At 31.2% G+C, this 16819-nt stretch overlaps 2 protein-coding genes across 3 annotated transcripts; one reads left to right on the forward strand and one right to left on the reverse strand.

Annotated features, from left to right (window-relative positions):
* The first annotated feature begins 6377 nt into the window (after positions 1-6377).
* LOC105795126 (uncharacterized) lies at positions 6378-9293 on the forward strand. Its single transcript, XM_012624613.2, has 5 exons — positions 6378-6544; positions 6660-6686; positions 7257-7629; positions 8181-8258; positions 8366-9293. Exons 1-5 carry the CDS (start codon positions 6489-6491, stop codon positions 9017-9019), a joined length of 1188 nt encoding a protein of 395 aa, XP_012480067.1. The 5' UTR covers positions 6378-6488; the 3' UTR covers positions 9020-9293.
* An 853-nt stretch (positions 9294-10146) lies between these two features.
* On the reverse strand, positions 10147-16242 carry LOC105795128 (methylmalonate-semialdehyde dehydrogenase [acylating], mitochondrial). 2 transcript variants are annotated; one of them, XM_012624615.2, is made up of 19 exons: positions 16023-16242; positions 15822-15919; positions 15612-15683; positions 15360-15521; positions 15180-15258; positions 14897-15051; positions 14475-14538; positions 14068-14147; positions 13721-13786; positions 13077-13127; positions 12698-12849; positions 12536-12626; positions 11808-11888; positions 11313-11390; positions 11151-11186; positions 11016-11059; positions 10853-10931; positions 10597-10687; positions 10147-10492 (listed from the first exon to the last, which is right to left on the reverse strand). In XM_012624615.2, exons 1-19 carry the CDS (start codon positions 16045-16047, stop codon positions 10380-10382), a joined length of 1617 nt encoding a protein of 538 aa, XP_012480069.1. In that variant the 5' UTR covers positions 16048-16242; the 3' UTR covers positions 10147-10379. The 2 variants fall into 2 exon arrangements, with proteins under 2 accessions (XP_012480069.1, XP_052484619.1); XM_052628659.1 differs by lacking the exon at positions 16023-16242 and having other exon boundaries at positions 15360-15538; positions 15822-15869.
* Positions 16243-16819: the final 577 nt, after the last annotated feature.

Genomic DNA, 16819 nt, shown 5'->3' on the forward strand with positions numbered 1-16819 from the left:
CCCACAGTAGAGATCGACCATTGTCTCAACGTCTTCGTCGTCTGCAAGTTCCATTTCACGAATTTGACCGGATTTGTCAAACCGAAACTTGTAGAAAATTTTTACTATCCTACTCCCACAACGTCTAAGAATTTTTGCATTAATCATTGCCTTCATTTCATCAAACGAGACATTTCTATTAAATCTCATTGCTATTTGTTGCTGACATTCAAATACACATCCAACACTTGTTGTCAAGATGACTCACGAAATAAACGCATACAAAAAACTTAGCATCCATCTTCAATATTTAATCATCAAAATAAACAAAATCTCGTAAAATATCTCATACGGATAATAAATAACTTAAATAAAAATTAATGTTTCAATATTCAATTTTTACATGAAAGCCATTTAACCACTAATCCTAATAACTAACACAATAATAATATTAATAATTTTATATACAAAATAATACTAACTAAAATTATTAATAACTAACTATAAAAATAATAATAGTTTTTACTAACAATAATACTAAGTAACATCTTAATAATAATAATAATAATAATAATAATAATAATAATAATAATAATAATAATAATAATAATAATAATAATACTATAAAAAATTTTTTTGTAATATTTTGGTAAAAAGACCCTAACTAAAACTATCAATTTGAGTTTTATTGATTTTAATCTTAATAACTAAACTAAAACAAAAAAAAAATACAAATTATACAAAACAATAACAATAACATAATCAATTATTTTTAAAAAAATACCTTATTTTTCTCTTCTCTTTCTCTCTTTTTCTCTTTTTTTTCTGCAGCACCTCTTCTTTCTTTTCTTTTTCTTCTGATTTTTCTTGTTTCAGCTGGACAGAGGTCGTGTTAATAGCACGAGTAGTGCCGCTAATCTGGTTGGCAGGACTGGTGCCGCCAACCTGGTTCCCTCGACTGGTGCCGCCAACCTGCTTCCCTTGTTTGGTGCCGCCAACCTGCTTCCCTCCACCCAGGGAGTTGTCAAATCGGTTCAGGTTTTTTTTCTGCTTTTTTTTTTGTTTTTAGTTTTTTATATATTTTGGTAAATAAAAAATTATATATTTTTGGTAAATAAAAAAGTTATAACATTTTGGTAATTTTTATTTTTATATTATTTTGTAAAAACCCTTATATTGAGGTTAGACAATTTTAAAAACAATCCAAACTATGAAATTTTTTGGGTAAATTACACGGGTAGTCACTTAAGTATTAATAAGTTTTTTTATTATCCAACTATGAAAAATTACAAAATGATTACTCAACTATTCAACTTTTTCTTTTTGGTTGCTATATGTTAAATTATTAACGAAAAGATAACTTGGCGGCTTTTAAAATTAGCATAATAGTAAATTTAAACCTTGACATTTATACATTGTATCAATGTAGTATTGATCCTAAAACTACCAAAAATGACCAAATTACATAATCAGAAATGTTGAGGGTTAAAATTTTTAGAATCAATACTAAATTGATACAATATATAAATATTTAGGGTTAACGCTACTATTATGCTAATTTTAAAATCATCACATCATCTTCCGTTGACCATTTAATGACTAGTGATAAAAATAAAACAATTATTTATCACAATCACAATTTAAATCGAGTGATACTTGAAATGGAACAATAAGAGTGTGTTCGGAGATTTTTAAATGCTAACGTTTTAAAATTTATTAATTACTTTATTTGAATAAATATTAAGTACACCTTCATCTTCATTAAGATCACCAATTTTACTATTACTCTACATAAATATTCTCTTACTTTTATCATTATGCCACTCTTTTACTAAATCAAATATTGGAGAGCATTTTAGAGCACAAACTCTAACATCTAACATCTCTATATGCCATAATTTACATCAATCTTGAAAGAAGCCCAACAGCTCCAAGCCAACACTTAATCTCCAACCCAATTCTCAAGTGGAAATAACATCATTTTGTTCTTTTTATTAAAAAAATAGGTGGATCAGTCATTTTACATCAAATCAAATAGTAAATTTATTTTTTTGTTAAAAACTTCCATTTCTATTGTTAAAAATTGATCATCGTACGTCAAATGAGATACACATTGCAACACCCCCTAACTCCAAACCGTCGCCGAAACAGGGTTACGAAGCATTATTAGACCTATCAGACAACTTACGAATAATTCACAATTAAAATAACATTCATAGTATAATTTAATAACAAAATTCATATAATGGAACTTGTTCAAGTATTCCAAATTTTTAAAAAAAAAAAATTCGACAACATTTCTGCTTATTTTTACATAAAACCCCCTGCAAATTTAAAACAAAAAACAACCAATACCAATGTTTCAATCAAAGATTTTATTCCTTAGAACACTACTAAATCATGCTAAATAAATTAATTTACTACTTTAATTATAAAGGTTTAAGTTAATATAAAAAACAAACTAATTCACGCCTTTCATTCCATTTCAAGATTTAATACTAAGTTTTACTAATTTATAACTTTAAACTATATTTATCATAAAAAAAAAAGAGATCATAACCATTTAATTACAACCAAGATCATTTAAAATTTATATTTACGTATATATATATACGACTCGTGTACAATCACCTAGTACATGCCACTTAAACAAAAGGAAGAAATACATCACCAAAATTTTCTTGTTGGAGTCGAGATCTTTCTGGATGTTGAACTGAACTTTAAATTCTAATGACCTGCGCACGGAAACAACCGTACTATAAATTAAACTATTTAATAATAAAATTTCAAATATCGACTATAATCTTTATAAATCCCTTAAACTAAATATACATATTTATATATCACTTCACAAATCTTAAATTCATATATATATATATATATATATATATATTACATACTAATTCAATTCATAATTTAACTCATACATTTTTTCTCGTACTTTTTAATAGTGTCAAATCAACCAATCTCATTTTCAAATTTTCATTTCAATTATTTACCCTATTAACAAGGCTCGGACTCTGACAGATATGCGGATTCCACCCTAACACACCAGAATATCCAACCTAAACACACCCGAAATAATATAAATCCTCCATAACACACCAATAAGGTATTAAATGCATCTTCGGATAAACCGAAGCATATAATAACATAATCATCTTCTGGCCGAACTACAAATCTCCTCATCACATCACAAATCCTATGGCATGCCATTTGTGTCCAATCTAGTCCGATAAGTTAATAGGGTATTATTTTACTTTTCAAATTTTGAATTCATTTCCACAACAATTTCAAATATTCAATCAATTCAAAACATCTATTATTTCAATTCACATATAATTCAATATTCATACATATTCTTACTTAATTTCAAATGTTATTACTTACCTTACCTTAAATGTCCCATGAATACAATTTTAATATAGCATTTATTAAATAGATTAAGTTATAGTAATACAAACCTGGAATACGCATTTACTCCTCAATGATCTTTTCTTTTTCTTTGGATGCCGATGCCTCGTTTTCCTTGTTAGCTACAAAAATAATAATTATTTTCACTATTAATTACAGCATTAAAATAATAATAATAATTAAATTTTATTCAATTCCTACTTATTCCCAATTTAATTCTAACTAAGCTTATTTATTTTTCTAACTTAATTCATACTTCTTTTCTACTTAATTTCTTGCCATATTTAACTCAACTATTCAATATTCATAATTAAACCCTAATTTAAGACTTTTATAACTTAATCCCCACTATGTAAAACTTATAACTTAGTTTACAATTCAATCTTTTTATCTATTCTAACTAGAAATTCTATCAACTAAACCCCTAATTTAACAACCTGTTCAACATGAATCATGTTCAAAAACCTATGAACTTCCATAACCTCCCCTTAATTTCAACAAAACTTTGTTTTAAAGTTTCTAAAACATCAAAATTAAGAGAAAATGACTAAATTTAGCTTACCAATTAAACTTAAAGCTTTAAAATCTCAAATTTCCCCGTTTCTTTTCTTTCCCTTTTTCTTCCCCTATTTTCGTCTCTCTCTGTTTCTTTTCTGTTCTTCTTTTGTTTCTTTTTCTTTTGTTTTACTTACTTTACTTTATTTCTTTTATTTTAACTAATAATATTAATAATATATTATTATAAAAAAATCTTTTACTTATTATTTAAGCATATATTTACTTTTATTACAAGTGTACCTATATAATTATTACTATTACACTTGTCTCTAATCTTTACCATGCAATTGTCATCTATTTAGGGTGAGTTTGGATGGACGGTGCGTTTACCTGCGGTTAATGTAAAAATAGCGGTGGCGGTGAGATTAGATACTGTAGCGTGAGACAAAAAGTAAGCTAAACACACCGCACCACATCCAATCGCCCATTCAAACCCACCCTTAGTTTATTTAATATATAATAATATAATATAATATATATAAAGCATAAAAATCTAAGATGTTTATCACTTATGCCCGCCTCATTTCTTGTTAATGGCTTAATTGCCATTTTAATCCATTTTATTTTCTATTAATCTATAATTTAACTTTTACCCCTAATTCAATTTAGTCCTTTTTCCTAGTTTCTCTTAATTAAACTAAATTCACCCAATTAATACCTAATTAAGTACTCAACTAAACTCATAATTACTTCAAATAATTTTTTATGACTCAGTTTACTAATACGGAGGCCCGATAATGTACTTTTCCGATGCTTGTGAATTTTGGGTCATTACACACATGACACACCGTGTGTATCTGCTTGTTTATTTTGTCAGTCACACCAGTTTTTATTGTAGAAATGGATGAAATTTTTAACAAAAATGATTAGTTTACTCTTTGATCTAAAGTATAATGACTAATTTACATATTTTTAAGTAAAATGGAAAAAATACAATCTAAATCCTAATGCAATAGCTTCCATAATACTTTTACATCATAATTGTTATACCAGTTAATAGTTCAAACTACAAACTGATCCAAATTTATCGATTAACTCTTAACTCGATTAGCATGAGTATTGTTGTCAATACAAGATGACATGGGTTTGAGTACGCAGAAGCACATTATCCTCCTATTTATGGGTTGGAGAGGGGCTATGAGTAATTTTAGACATTGTGTAAAAAAAATATAATCAGAATCTATAATGAAATTATTTAAAAAAAAGATTCAAATTTCTCAAATAGAAGGCACGAGATGATGTCCAATTGTCCACTATCATGATTTTATTGAAACATTCTCTCAACCTTTCATATTTTTTTTAACTTAAGTTTCAAAAAGCAAACTTAATAATGTTAGGAATTAATTTTCATCAAATTAATTTTAAAATTCAAATTAAAATGAAAAATTAAAAGTGTTATCTTCGGTATCAAAATATATAACTTTTGTCAAATACAAATATCGATTAGACCAAAAATAATACAAATACTACATTATAAACAAATATCAAACTTAACTACCAAACAATATATTATGCCTAAAAAAATAAAAATTACAAAAATTAAATTTAAATAAAAATATTTTCTAATAACTTGTGCCAAAGCCGAAATTACAACTTTTCAGGGCACTGGCAATATGATTTTTGGAAATGTAATGGAAAATTTAGTAAATGGCATCCTCTATCGGCCCAACCACTACCCTGTTTTTTATCCGTACGAGGAACCTATATAAAGTAGCTTAGCGCGTATCCGTGTTTCGTACTCGCCCACCAAACAAGTCTCGATCCCTGTCGGCTACAACGCGTGACGTTTACCTTCAACATTAAGCATCTACGGAAGTTGTAACCAAAATTTCCAACTCCAGTATCATATTAAATAAAGTTGTTAAATTAAGACTCAATGACAATTTTGGTCACTAATATTTATATATTTTGTTAAAATGATTCTTATTGTATTTTTGAACCTTTTTTTGCCCTCAACTTTTGTTTTTTTTTCTAACTGTTTTTTTAACTGATTTAATGAAAGTACTGTTAAAAAATTAATAGGATGAAATGTAATTTATTACTTAAATAACCCTATAAGATAATTACGTGTGAAAAATAATAAAATAAATGAATAATACATGAAATTAAAAAATAACTCTTAATTTAAAGAAAATAAATGTAATTATCTAAAAAATTAACTCAATAGAAAAATTTCTCTCTAAACAAACATATAAAAATTAAAACCTTTTGAAAGAAAAAGAAAGATTGAAACCTTAAATTTATTCATTAAATATGTTAGAAAGAACCGTTTGAAAAAAAATCAAAAGTTAATGCAAAAAATTCAAAAATGCAATTAGGACCATTTTGAAAAAAATATACAAATATGAGTGACCAAATTAATCATTTAGCGTTAAATTAAAGCAAAGTATACCATATTGACTTTTCAGTGGAACTCTTTTGTAAGCTTTTTGTTTTTTTTTTTGTTTTTTCCAGTCATTGCTTACTGCAAGAGGTTTTCTGAGGTTCAGCATCTTCAGTCAGCTCATAAATTTAACTAAAAGAAAGTTGAATCCAACATGGGTTTTCAAGCTCTTGTTAACCTTGCATTGATATGCTTTCATTCTCTTGCTTGGTATTTTTTTCTCAATTTTTTAAACCTACAAGATTTTTTTTTTTTGTTGAAAAAATTTTCATTTTATGTTATGAGTTCATGGATTTCTTAATAAAAATTTTCTTTTGGTTTGCAGGCCTCTCTTTGCTTTAGGGTATCCTCTGTAAGTATCCTTTACATATATATATATATATATAAAATACTTTCAATGCTTTAAGCTTTACTCTTTTGACATGTCATTTTGATGGTATAATGAATAAATTGAAAGATCAATTAAAACCTGGGTTCTTTTTATTATTATTATGAATAGTCCAGTGAAGATGTGGCATTGATAAGTATATACTTAGTCAAGCATTTGAGTATTTTGGTAAAAATAACATGCAGCTTTTTGTATTAAGAGTTGATTTTTTTGCTTTGTTTACTCAAAAATGGGAAAACTAGTTTCTGTACAGTTAGATTTGGTCATTTCTGTTAAAATTTGCATTTATTTATACTATTAAAACTGACGTGATGTTACAAGGACCAATTTTAACAACATAAATGGATAAAATTTCTAATAGAAGATTCAATTTGCTCTTTGATCTAATGTAGAGAAATTAATTTATTTATTTTTTGAGTAGAGGGGGTAAAATGTAATTTGAATCATAGTACCCGGGACTCCATGGTAAATTTACTGAGTACTTTATATATATATGAAAAATGTGGTGATGATGTTGTGTTTGCCTATTAACAGACGTGCTTCCATTCAGGCAATTGAGGCTAATTCCAACACTGACACCAAGAAATTAGTTACTTATTGGATTATCTTCTCATTGATTTCCTTGTTCGAACATGCTTTCATGGGGATCCTTCAATGGCTTCCATTTTGGCCATATATGAAGCTAACCATCGTCTGTTGGATGATGATACCCCATTTCGATGGTGCCTTTTATGTTTATAATCACTTTGTTCATCCATGTTTGTATATGGATTTGCCAACTATCATTAACTGGTTCAAGAAGCAACAAGACTTGTTTTTGAAGGACAATTTTCTTGTTGAAGTAGCTGATGACTTTGTGAAGGCACATGGACCAACAGAAGTTCAAGAGAAACTTATTGCTAATGAGGTAATATTTACTACATATATATAGGATTATATGTAGCAATATGTATCGAGCACTTATATAGACGAAAAATATCATTGAGGCCGTTGTACTTGAAGTCGGATTGTATTTGCTCTTTTTACTAAAAAAAAATGGGTATATTAGTCTCTAAATGTTAGATCAAAGAGCAAACTGGTCATTCTGTTGAAAACTTCATCCGTTTCTACTGTTAAAAACTGGTCTTATATGTCAACATGAGGTATTGTTTGGTTATTCCGTTAACCACGCTAGTTTTTAGCAATTGAAATGGCTGAACTTTTTAATAGAAATGATCAATTTGCTCTTTGATCTAACCTACAGGAACTAATTTGTCTATTTTCGAGTGAATAGGGTAAAATGCAATTTGATTCCTAGTAGAGAGGCTTCTATAGTACTTTTACCCTCTTTTTGAATATGTATTGAGCACGAATATTGAACATGAATGCGTATTGGACACAATGTTGTTGTTGGGTAAAATAATTCAACTTATATAAGTCTTCTATATGATACTAATATGGTTGATTTTGACAATGTAGCCAAAGGGGACTGAGACTAGCATATTGCAGAAAGGCATAAAACCTGTGCAAATAGCAGAGAAATCGGAAGTTGCTCCGGTGAAGTTCCATACTCATTTTCCTTTCGAATATGCAATGAGAATTAAGCTTTTATGCGTTGCCTCCTTTCTCATAGTACTGATTGTTGACTTGAATCACTTTTGCAGATTCTGAAAACCGATCCCAATGTCATTCAGACAGTGAACAATACTACTGTTACACTTTCAGAAACTGTGGGAGAGGTGGGTCCCGATTTACCCAAGATATCTTCAGATAAGCAAGTTCAGAAGGAATGGACTTGTGCTATGTGTCAAGTGACAACCACGAGTGAGAAAACCTTGAAGAGTCATTTGCAAGGAAGAAAACACAAAAACAAGTTAATGCAAGCAAATAACCAACCTTGTAAAGGCAAAGCTGGTTTGGCTTCAAAGGTAAAACAATCTGAGGTTTCCCGCAAGGAACCCCAGAAAAAAGGTTCAAAGAATTATGAACCTCCCAAAGGCCAAATGTCTGCTTCGTCAGCAGCATGCAGCAATGCAGTGAATCCTAAAACCGAGATGAGCAAATCTAATCTGCCAAAAGAAGAATGGAAGAAGGTAATACCAACAACTAATATGGTGGGAAATCATGTAAAATCAAGTGAAAACGTACAAGGGCAGCAGCAACAGGTTGAGAAGGAACATAATAAGACTAAAATACCTCAATTTAGGTGTGCTATATGTAACATAACCTGCGGTCGATCAGAGGATCTGAATTCTCATCTATGGGGAAGGAAGCACTTAGCTAAACTGAATAGTCTTGGAAGGGGTCAGCTTGCTTGAGTTAGTGTGTCTAATCGATCTTGAACTATTTTACTGCTGTAAAGTTCAAAAACAGAGATGGTTCCGAAGATTGTTTGTCTCTTAGTTTACAGCAGCATGTAATATAGCGGGCTATATAGTACATAGTTTGTGAGGTTTCTTGTTATCCAATATCATCGTTCCATCCATCAGAGTTTGCGAATGATGAATACAAATTCTTAGAAACATTAAAACTGTAAAATGATTTCGGGATCATTATTTGAGTATTACTATTCAAGTTGGAATTTGAATTAAATACTATTATCCATTAAATATTTGAATTTATAAGAAAAATCAATTTCAAAGTTTACAAACATTTTGCAAAAATCCAAATTCAAATCTACCAATTTTAGATATAAAAAATAAAAATTATAAACTTTATGTGACCATTAGATATGAATATCTAAATTTGAATAAGTAGTATGAATTTGGATAATGGACATCCAAAGTATCTAATTGCATTTGTTCCAAACCTACAACAAATAATAAATTTAATATTCAAATTCAAATTTTATTCAAATAAGCAATCCAAATTGTCATCACTGGAAAGACTCATCGTGTTTGATAGAATACATCAAAGCTTTTAGAACCAGACCGACGATTGAATCAATCAAACCATTAGTTTACCAATTTGATTGGTTCTTCGATTGACTCAATTAAAAAATCATAAAAAATTTAAAAATATATATTAAAAAATAAAAAGAAACCTGATTTGACATGTTCAACTGATCTTAACCAATTTTCGATCAAATCAGTTCAATACTAGAAAGGTACCTTAATCAGTTTCCAAACCAATCAATCTTACTAACCAGTCCAGTTCGAACCTCTTTGGATTACGTTTCATACTAAATGATAAAACACGATACGTCTTTGGGACGTTGGAAATGGAAGAAAGCGAAGCATAAACCGATTGAGCAGTAGAGGCTTTCGGTGGAGCATCAATGGTTAACCAATTAAACAAACAAAAAATTAAATCCAAAACAAAGAATCCGGGTAAGGAAGCATAAGGCCCCTGCAAAAAATTTATTCGCAGGGCGATATGCTCTTGGAGAATCTAGTCTACCACCGGTATTGAATTTTTCCAAAAGAGATGGATTTAACAACCGATATTTACCACAATTGCCAGTAATAGCATGCATTACATCCGCAACCACTATAAATGTGACCGCGAACAAAAATGTGTCCACAACCATAGTTAAATAACATTAAGGACAATCTTATTTCCCGTTTTCCCGTCTTATAAACTAGCAGTATAGGGAATCAGTTGAAAGGTGGTTAAGTGAAGATCTTGACATTGGTACATGGCAGACCTACAACTCCTGAAAGAACAATCCGATCATGGTTATAACTTCTGCGATGTTGGCATTGCTAGGGAAACTCCGCTGCCGCTAGGTAAATCCTTCCATTGTTGAGTAACTGTTTTAATCTGGGTGAAAAAGTTAACTCCAGCCTTGCCTGCAATTAAGAACGAGCTTCTGAGTCAAACGATTGGTTGAAAAGTGGGGGTTATCAGCAGATGGCAAGTTGAAGAACTATGTTAGTTATTATGTATATATTACCGTAAAAGTTAAGGTCGCCCGCGAAAGATGCTTTATTGCCAGTAAATGAGAAAAATGGCAAGGGAACTGGTATGGGGACATTGATGCCAACCTAAATACAATCAAAACATATTAATGATTTGAACTTTCAAAGCAACAAAGAAATGACCTTTCAGTTAATCCTATCATGTTTCGTAAGTGGTACTTGTATGAGTTATGTAATTGCAGCTCTGAGCAATTTTCAATATACCCTACTATATTTGATCCACAGTTTTACCTGCCCGGCCTCAACCTCTGTCTGGAATTTCCTCGCTACAGCACCGGATGTAGTAAATATAGAAGCACCATTACCATATCTGAAACAGAGCGCAACTCACAAGTGAGACAAACATTGATGCATAACTTAGGATGACCAAAAGAGAGTCAGATTCGGGATGTACTTGTTTCTGTTAACAATGTTTAAAGCGTCTTCCAAGCTGTCAGCCTGAACATGTGGCATGAAAAGAAGAAACAGTCAGCAATGCTAATCAATTAAAAGTTTGATTAGCTAAGAAACAGAGAGGGAAGTAACTCACCTTCATGCAAACAAGAACTGGGCCGAAGATTTCCTCCTGCACAGGCCAAAATATAGTCAAGGTATCTTCTATGAATGTTCAAGAGTCATTCTTACCCACTCCTGGTATTTTCATGACCACAATTTAAACAATGCGTTACAAGTCATAAACAGAAATGAATACCTTATAGCATTTCATGTCAGCTGTGACACCAGTTAAAATTGTCGGACCAATAAAATTTCCTTGCTCATATCCCGGAACCTATTTTGTCACTCATAGATAGTTAGTAACAGGTTTTTGTTGAGAAGTTCAAAAATCTAGTTAGCAGCAAGGAAACAAAGACCTAACAAGGACCATACCAACCCACTTCAGAAAGATATCAATAAACCAATCAGGGAAGAAGAGATGGAGGAGGTGGAGGAAAGATCTTAGCTTAGGTACACCAAACCATTAGGATTTTGTAATAACTCATTCTCTCTGGATCTTATTATATTCTATAAATATTCTTCAATCTCTGCTGCCAATAAGGGCCCAAGACAAATCCAGTTTTAAGTGGTTCCAAAATATTCAATGATTTTATGCGCTTTATCAGGATTTTTCAATCTTGAAGATGGAATATACTATCTATATGATGCCACAAGTAAAAAGTTAATTGAATAGGGAAGAAATATTAAATACCACGACATTTCTCCCATCAAGCAGTAGTTTTGCACCACGCTCAACTCCAGATTGAACTAACCTGCATATTCGTTCTTTAGCCTGTAAAAGCAAAAGAATTCCAATGAACAAATGAAAACATCAAGGATCCAAACAAATGAGAAGAATGAAAAGAAAGCATTAAAAGGGACATCAGAAATGGTAGATTGAGGTCATTAGTCCCCATCCCCCTAGATGGAGTCAAGTTGGCTCAAGCTACAACCTTTTTGCTGGAATTCCCAGCTTCAAGGCCAATGTTTTTGATTATCCGAATAATATGTTATATCAGTCGCCTTCTGGAAAGAACCTTATAAGTATAAACCTATTCACTCAAATAACCTGATCATAATGAGTGATTGGGCTCATCCCTGCATCACCTCGTGTAGTTTATCAGATATTTCTGGATTATTCTGTCTTTTTTTTAATAAAAGAAGAGTCTGGGACGAAAGAGAAGAAAAAAGGGAAGAAAGATATGCTCTACGAAATTATACAACCCTGTGATGGACCTGATACCTTGATACAGGTAGGCCCAGACCTAGGCCTAGGATAAATAATAGATTTCACGTCGTCCTCCCAGAGAATTAGGGCTTTTCAAATTGTCAGAAAAAAAAAAGAAAAGCTTCGGCATGATTTCTACTATATTTAGTGAGAATTAGAGGCATGTTAGCAGTTGTCCAGAAAAGGTGGGAAATATCTTGAACATGCAATACCTGTTTGCTAATCACTGGACCAAGGTCTGCATTGGGTTCAATTCCAGCATTAACTTTAAGACCTTTGGCACGTTCAACCAGGTCATTCAACCTGGAAAGTTCAGGAACCCCCTTAATCATAGCTTCCCAAAATTACAAGAAGACAGAGGAAAAACACAATACCATGATTCAGAGTCACCAACAAAGACTATTGTGCTAAGTGCCATGCACCTTTGTCCCGCAGCACCAAAACCAGCAGCAAGTAGAGCATTTAGTGTAGCATCCTTGTTTGCATCAGGCATGACAATGCCATGATTTTTGGCCCCCATATTGGACTGAGAAAAATATTTAATTGAGAAGGAAACTTAGTTCAACTTTAGAAAGTCATATAAGTTGTTAAGCATCCAAACTATTACTAATCAGCAAGTTGGAGAGGCCAAACCTGAGTATAAGGAAATAGCAAATTGTAAACTTAACTGATGTGGATATGGTAGCTTAACAGAAGTGATCATCTCACTAGGAGATAAATCATGTATTGCTTATAATGTAAGTTAAATGATACCTGCACACGTTTTCCTTTAGCAGAAGCTCTTCCATATATGTGCATGCCAGCCTTCAAAAAATTAAAAAGAAAACATCAAGAAGAATATAACCAAAATACTGAACTGCTTTGTGAAACATAAATGCCTTTTCATGAATCGCAAAAAGAAGTTTAGGACAATAACAGTCATATCACAACAGAAATAGCCATGGCAATTTACCCATGAAGTACCAAAAGATACTATATAGGCAAAGGAAGATGTCTAAGGTGCCGGAGAAAATTAAACATGAAGGAGACGATGCACATGATAAAATAGTTTACATCTTGAAAACAACTAGGGACATCAAAGTGAGGGGAAGTCAAAATTTAAGACTTCATAGTGTTAGACGTGAAGAGTTGATCCTAGGAGAAACAAATGGCAAGACCTACTTCATTGAAGACATTAAAAAATGTTATGAAAGAAGCGAAGAATGAATTTCTCATATTTGGTCCTGCATTGGTCAAAGAATCTTTGGTACTTCACAAAGTTGTTACATCAGGTTATCACAAGCAATTTTAGGAGCAAAAACCAAAACAATTAAAGAAGAGAACTATTTAGAACTCAAATTTCTGAAAGGTCGCAATGATAGTCATCTGTGTGCTTTGGACACAAAAGGCATACTTACAGTATTAGAACCAACAAATGATATAGCTCTGATATCATCATCATCACAAATAGCATTAACAATGTCCTGCCACAGAAAAAGACATTAGAATTTTTATGGTAGAATCAATTAAATGAAACATTATACATTTATGCTACTTATACAACATTGAAGATAAATAAAGATAAATAAAAATATGTGTTTTTGGCCTGCAGATGGTAATCAAACTGTACATTTACTGAAAAATTATTACTTCGATATTCAAAGTGACATTTAAAGAATAGCAACTATGCAAATAGATGTATATATTAGAAATAAAGATAAATAAAACTGTGGACTTCATAAAATCATGTTAATGAGGAACCTACATTGGTGCCATGAACTATATTTAAGACACCCGGGGGCAGACCAGCTTCAATTGCTAACTCAGCCAGCATTATGGATGCCCCTGGAAAGTAAAAAAAAATGGCATTTTAAGAAAAGAGTTGGAGAGTAAAGTGAAGTCATGTAAGAACAAAGGAACGACAACCAAGTTGTCCTTTTCTTATGTAACTGAAAAAATTAAGGTAGTAACAATAGTAATTACAAGGAAAACTCAAATGATAATGTCCCACCCATGTATGGCACATCAACATCCAAATAAGATCTTTAACGACCAGCCACAATAAAACAAGCTATAGCAACATTTTGTCCTCCAAGGATGGACACATGACAACATAATGAGTGAAAACAATGCCCCAGATACTACATCATACAATTATTAGGTTGAACTCACCAGGATCCTTTTCCGATGGCTTTAAAACAAAAGTATTACCACATGTAACTGCGACAGGGAACATCTGCAGTAAAATAAAAAAAAAACCATATGTTAACTTCTCTCTTGTATGGATTTGATAAAAACGGCCTTTCTGGAAGTAGGCAACAACTTACTACCAAAACTAGGAAGAAGCAATAAAGTTTATACTTTACCATCTATACAATCAATATTAGTGAAGAACCAAACTGCTTGGTATGAGTTCCTAAGTTTATGAAGAAAAATAATTGCACTAAAATGCTGATTAATGAGAAATGAGAATCCATTAAAGTTCATAAGCCCGAAATTTAATAGGGGGACAAAAAAGTATAAATTAGAAATAGATAGCCAACAATTGCTATGCTGTGAAAATTGAAACTACTATGTATAAAATGAAGACTTACCCATAAGGGAATCATTGCTGGAAAGTTGAAGGGACAAATCCCAGCACAAACACCTAGTGGTTCTCTAACACTATATGTATCGATTCCACTAGCTACATTGGGGACATACTCTCCCATTTGCAGGGTTGCCATTCCACAACTATGTTCCACCACCTCTATATGAAAAAAGTCCAGAAAATAAAACAAAAAAGGAAAAGGAAAAAAATATTAATCTTTAACACTGTTAAGGTTGACGATTTCTGCTACCAACTCAAACAGTACATTGAAGGATATAGATACCAACCAAGTCCCCGAAAGACATCTCCATGAGCATCCTTCAATGTCTTGCCCTGTTCAGTTGTAATATTCTTGGCCAGTTTATCCTAAAAGCAAAATAAAGATTGAATAGATTCATTAGCTAAAAAAGCATCTATACAAAAAACTTACTACACAAAGAAAAACCTGAACTGAGCTCATGCTTTACCATATCCCTACGAATAAGCTCTTGGAGTTTGAACATAATACGCTGACGAGTTGTAATTGGGGTATTTCGCCATGACGGGAAAGCTTGCTTTGCTGCAGCCACTGCAGCTTTGAACTCTTCATTTGTAGTTAAAGGAATTTGTGAAACAACTTCTTGCGTCGCCTATTTAATTTTCCAAACTAACATATATTACAATTAATTCCAAGAGCTGAATATTCTTATCTATAAAAAAGATTAGGATGAGACACTCACAGGGTTTATAACATCAATGGTTGATGTTGATTTCGAATCAACAAAAGCACCTCCTATAAGATTAGGAACCCTCTGTATAAAACCCAATCCGATCAATACATAAAAAAGAATTGAATAAATACCATTTTGCATTAAAAAAAAGGGATCTCGATAGAACGAAAAATACACGTATCATTGGAAGAACGATAAATAGAAGCAAAAGCGTTATACCGAAGGATTACGGTGATTAAAAGAAGATTCAGTAGCAGTAGAGAAACGAGGACTCGCAGAAGCCAAAACCTGAGGCCTTAAAGCCGGTAAATTCTTCACTGCAACAAAAGGGAACAGCAAAATAATCAAAAATTAAACAAATAAATGAAATTCGTCCTTTTTTTTCTTTTAATTGATTTTGGTTTTTAAGTTTTTGTTTACCTTTTTGAAGTGAAAATCGCATCATCTTTTTCCTCTGTGAATAAGCTCGCTGTATGTTAAGATCATCAAGAGAGTGAAAGCAATATTTTCTTGATATAGTGAACTGCTTGTTCCAGTATTTTTATCAGTACAAGACAATACCAAAATAAATAAATAAATAATTGCGATCTTCTTTGATGGTAAATATTATTAATTATAATTAATTATTAGTAAGAAACGTAATCCGAAGGAATCTTATTTGGCAGTGCCAATCCAGACAGTTGCCCGCGTTGGCTTATTTGCCATTACCAAATCATGCGAGTGCGCTTACTCATCCATCCACCCCTTATTCTTATCTACTATTTTAAAAAAATAAATAAATTATAAGATTACTAAAGACCAAAGCTTATCATGGTCAAGTCAGATAAAAATCGAATAATGAGCATTTGCTTTGATGCAAACTGGAAAATCGAAAATTTCATTGTGTGTTTTCACCAAAAAGAAAAATAAAAAAATCATTGTGTGTATAAGATATACTAACATTGTATAATATTACAATTAAATTTAAATAAATATATTATACTTTTAGTTAAATAATATATTAAACAAATCAAGTTAGTAAGGCTTTGACTTAATGAAAGTTTGAAATCTTAACTTTCAATCGGTTTAAGTATTACTAATACTTTATAATTTATAATAATTAATTTTGATTATAATTATCTATATATTAATAAATAATTAGAATTGTGATTATACCTTAAATTTCATATAAATATATATTAAATCCAATTCTACATTTCATTAGTCAAATCGACTAA

The sequence above is a fragment of the Gossypium raimondii genome, chromosome 3 (genome assembly GCF_025698545.1).
Source record: "Gossypium raimondii isolate GPD5lz chromosome 3, ASM2569854v1, whole genome shotgun sequence".
NCBI lineage: Eukaryota > Viridiplantae > Streptophyta > Magnoliopsida > Malvales > Malvaceae > Gossypium > Gossypium raimondii.

Coding starts and splice junctions, on each gene's coding strand:
- LOC105795126 (XM_012624613.2), top strand. CDS start 6,489: ATGGGTTTTCAAGCTCTTGTTAACCTTGCATTGATATGCTTTCATTCT. Junction 6,545..6,659: donor TGCTTTCATTCTCTTGCTTG/GTATTTTTTTCT, acceptor TTTGGTTTGCAG/GCCTCTCTTTGCTTTAGGGT. Junction 7,630..8,180: donor AGAAACTTATTGCTAATGAG/GTAATATTTACT, acceptor TTGACAATGTAG/CCAAAGGGGACTGAGACTAG.
- LOC105795128 (XM_012624615.2), bottom strand. CDS start 16,047: ATGATGCGATTTTCACTTCAAAAAG. Junction 14,148..14,474: donor GCCATCGGAAAAGGATCCTG/GTGAGTTCAACC, acceptor TTTACTTTCCAG/GGGCATCCATAATGCTGGCT. Junction 12,627..12,697: donor GTTGGTGACTCTGAATCATG/GTATTGTGTTTT, acceptor TGAACTTTCCAG/GTTGAATGACCTGGTTGAAC.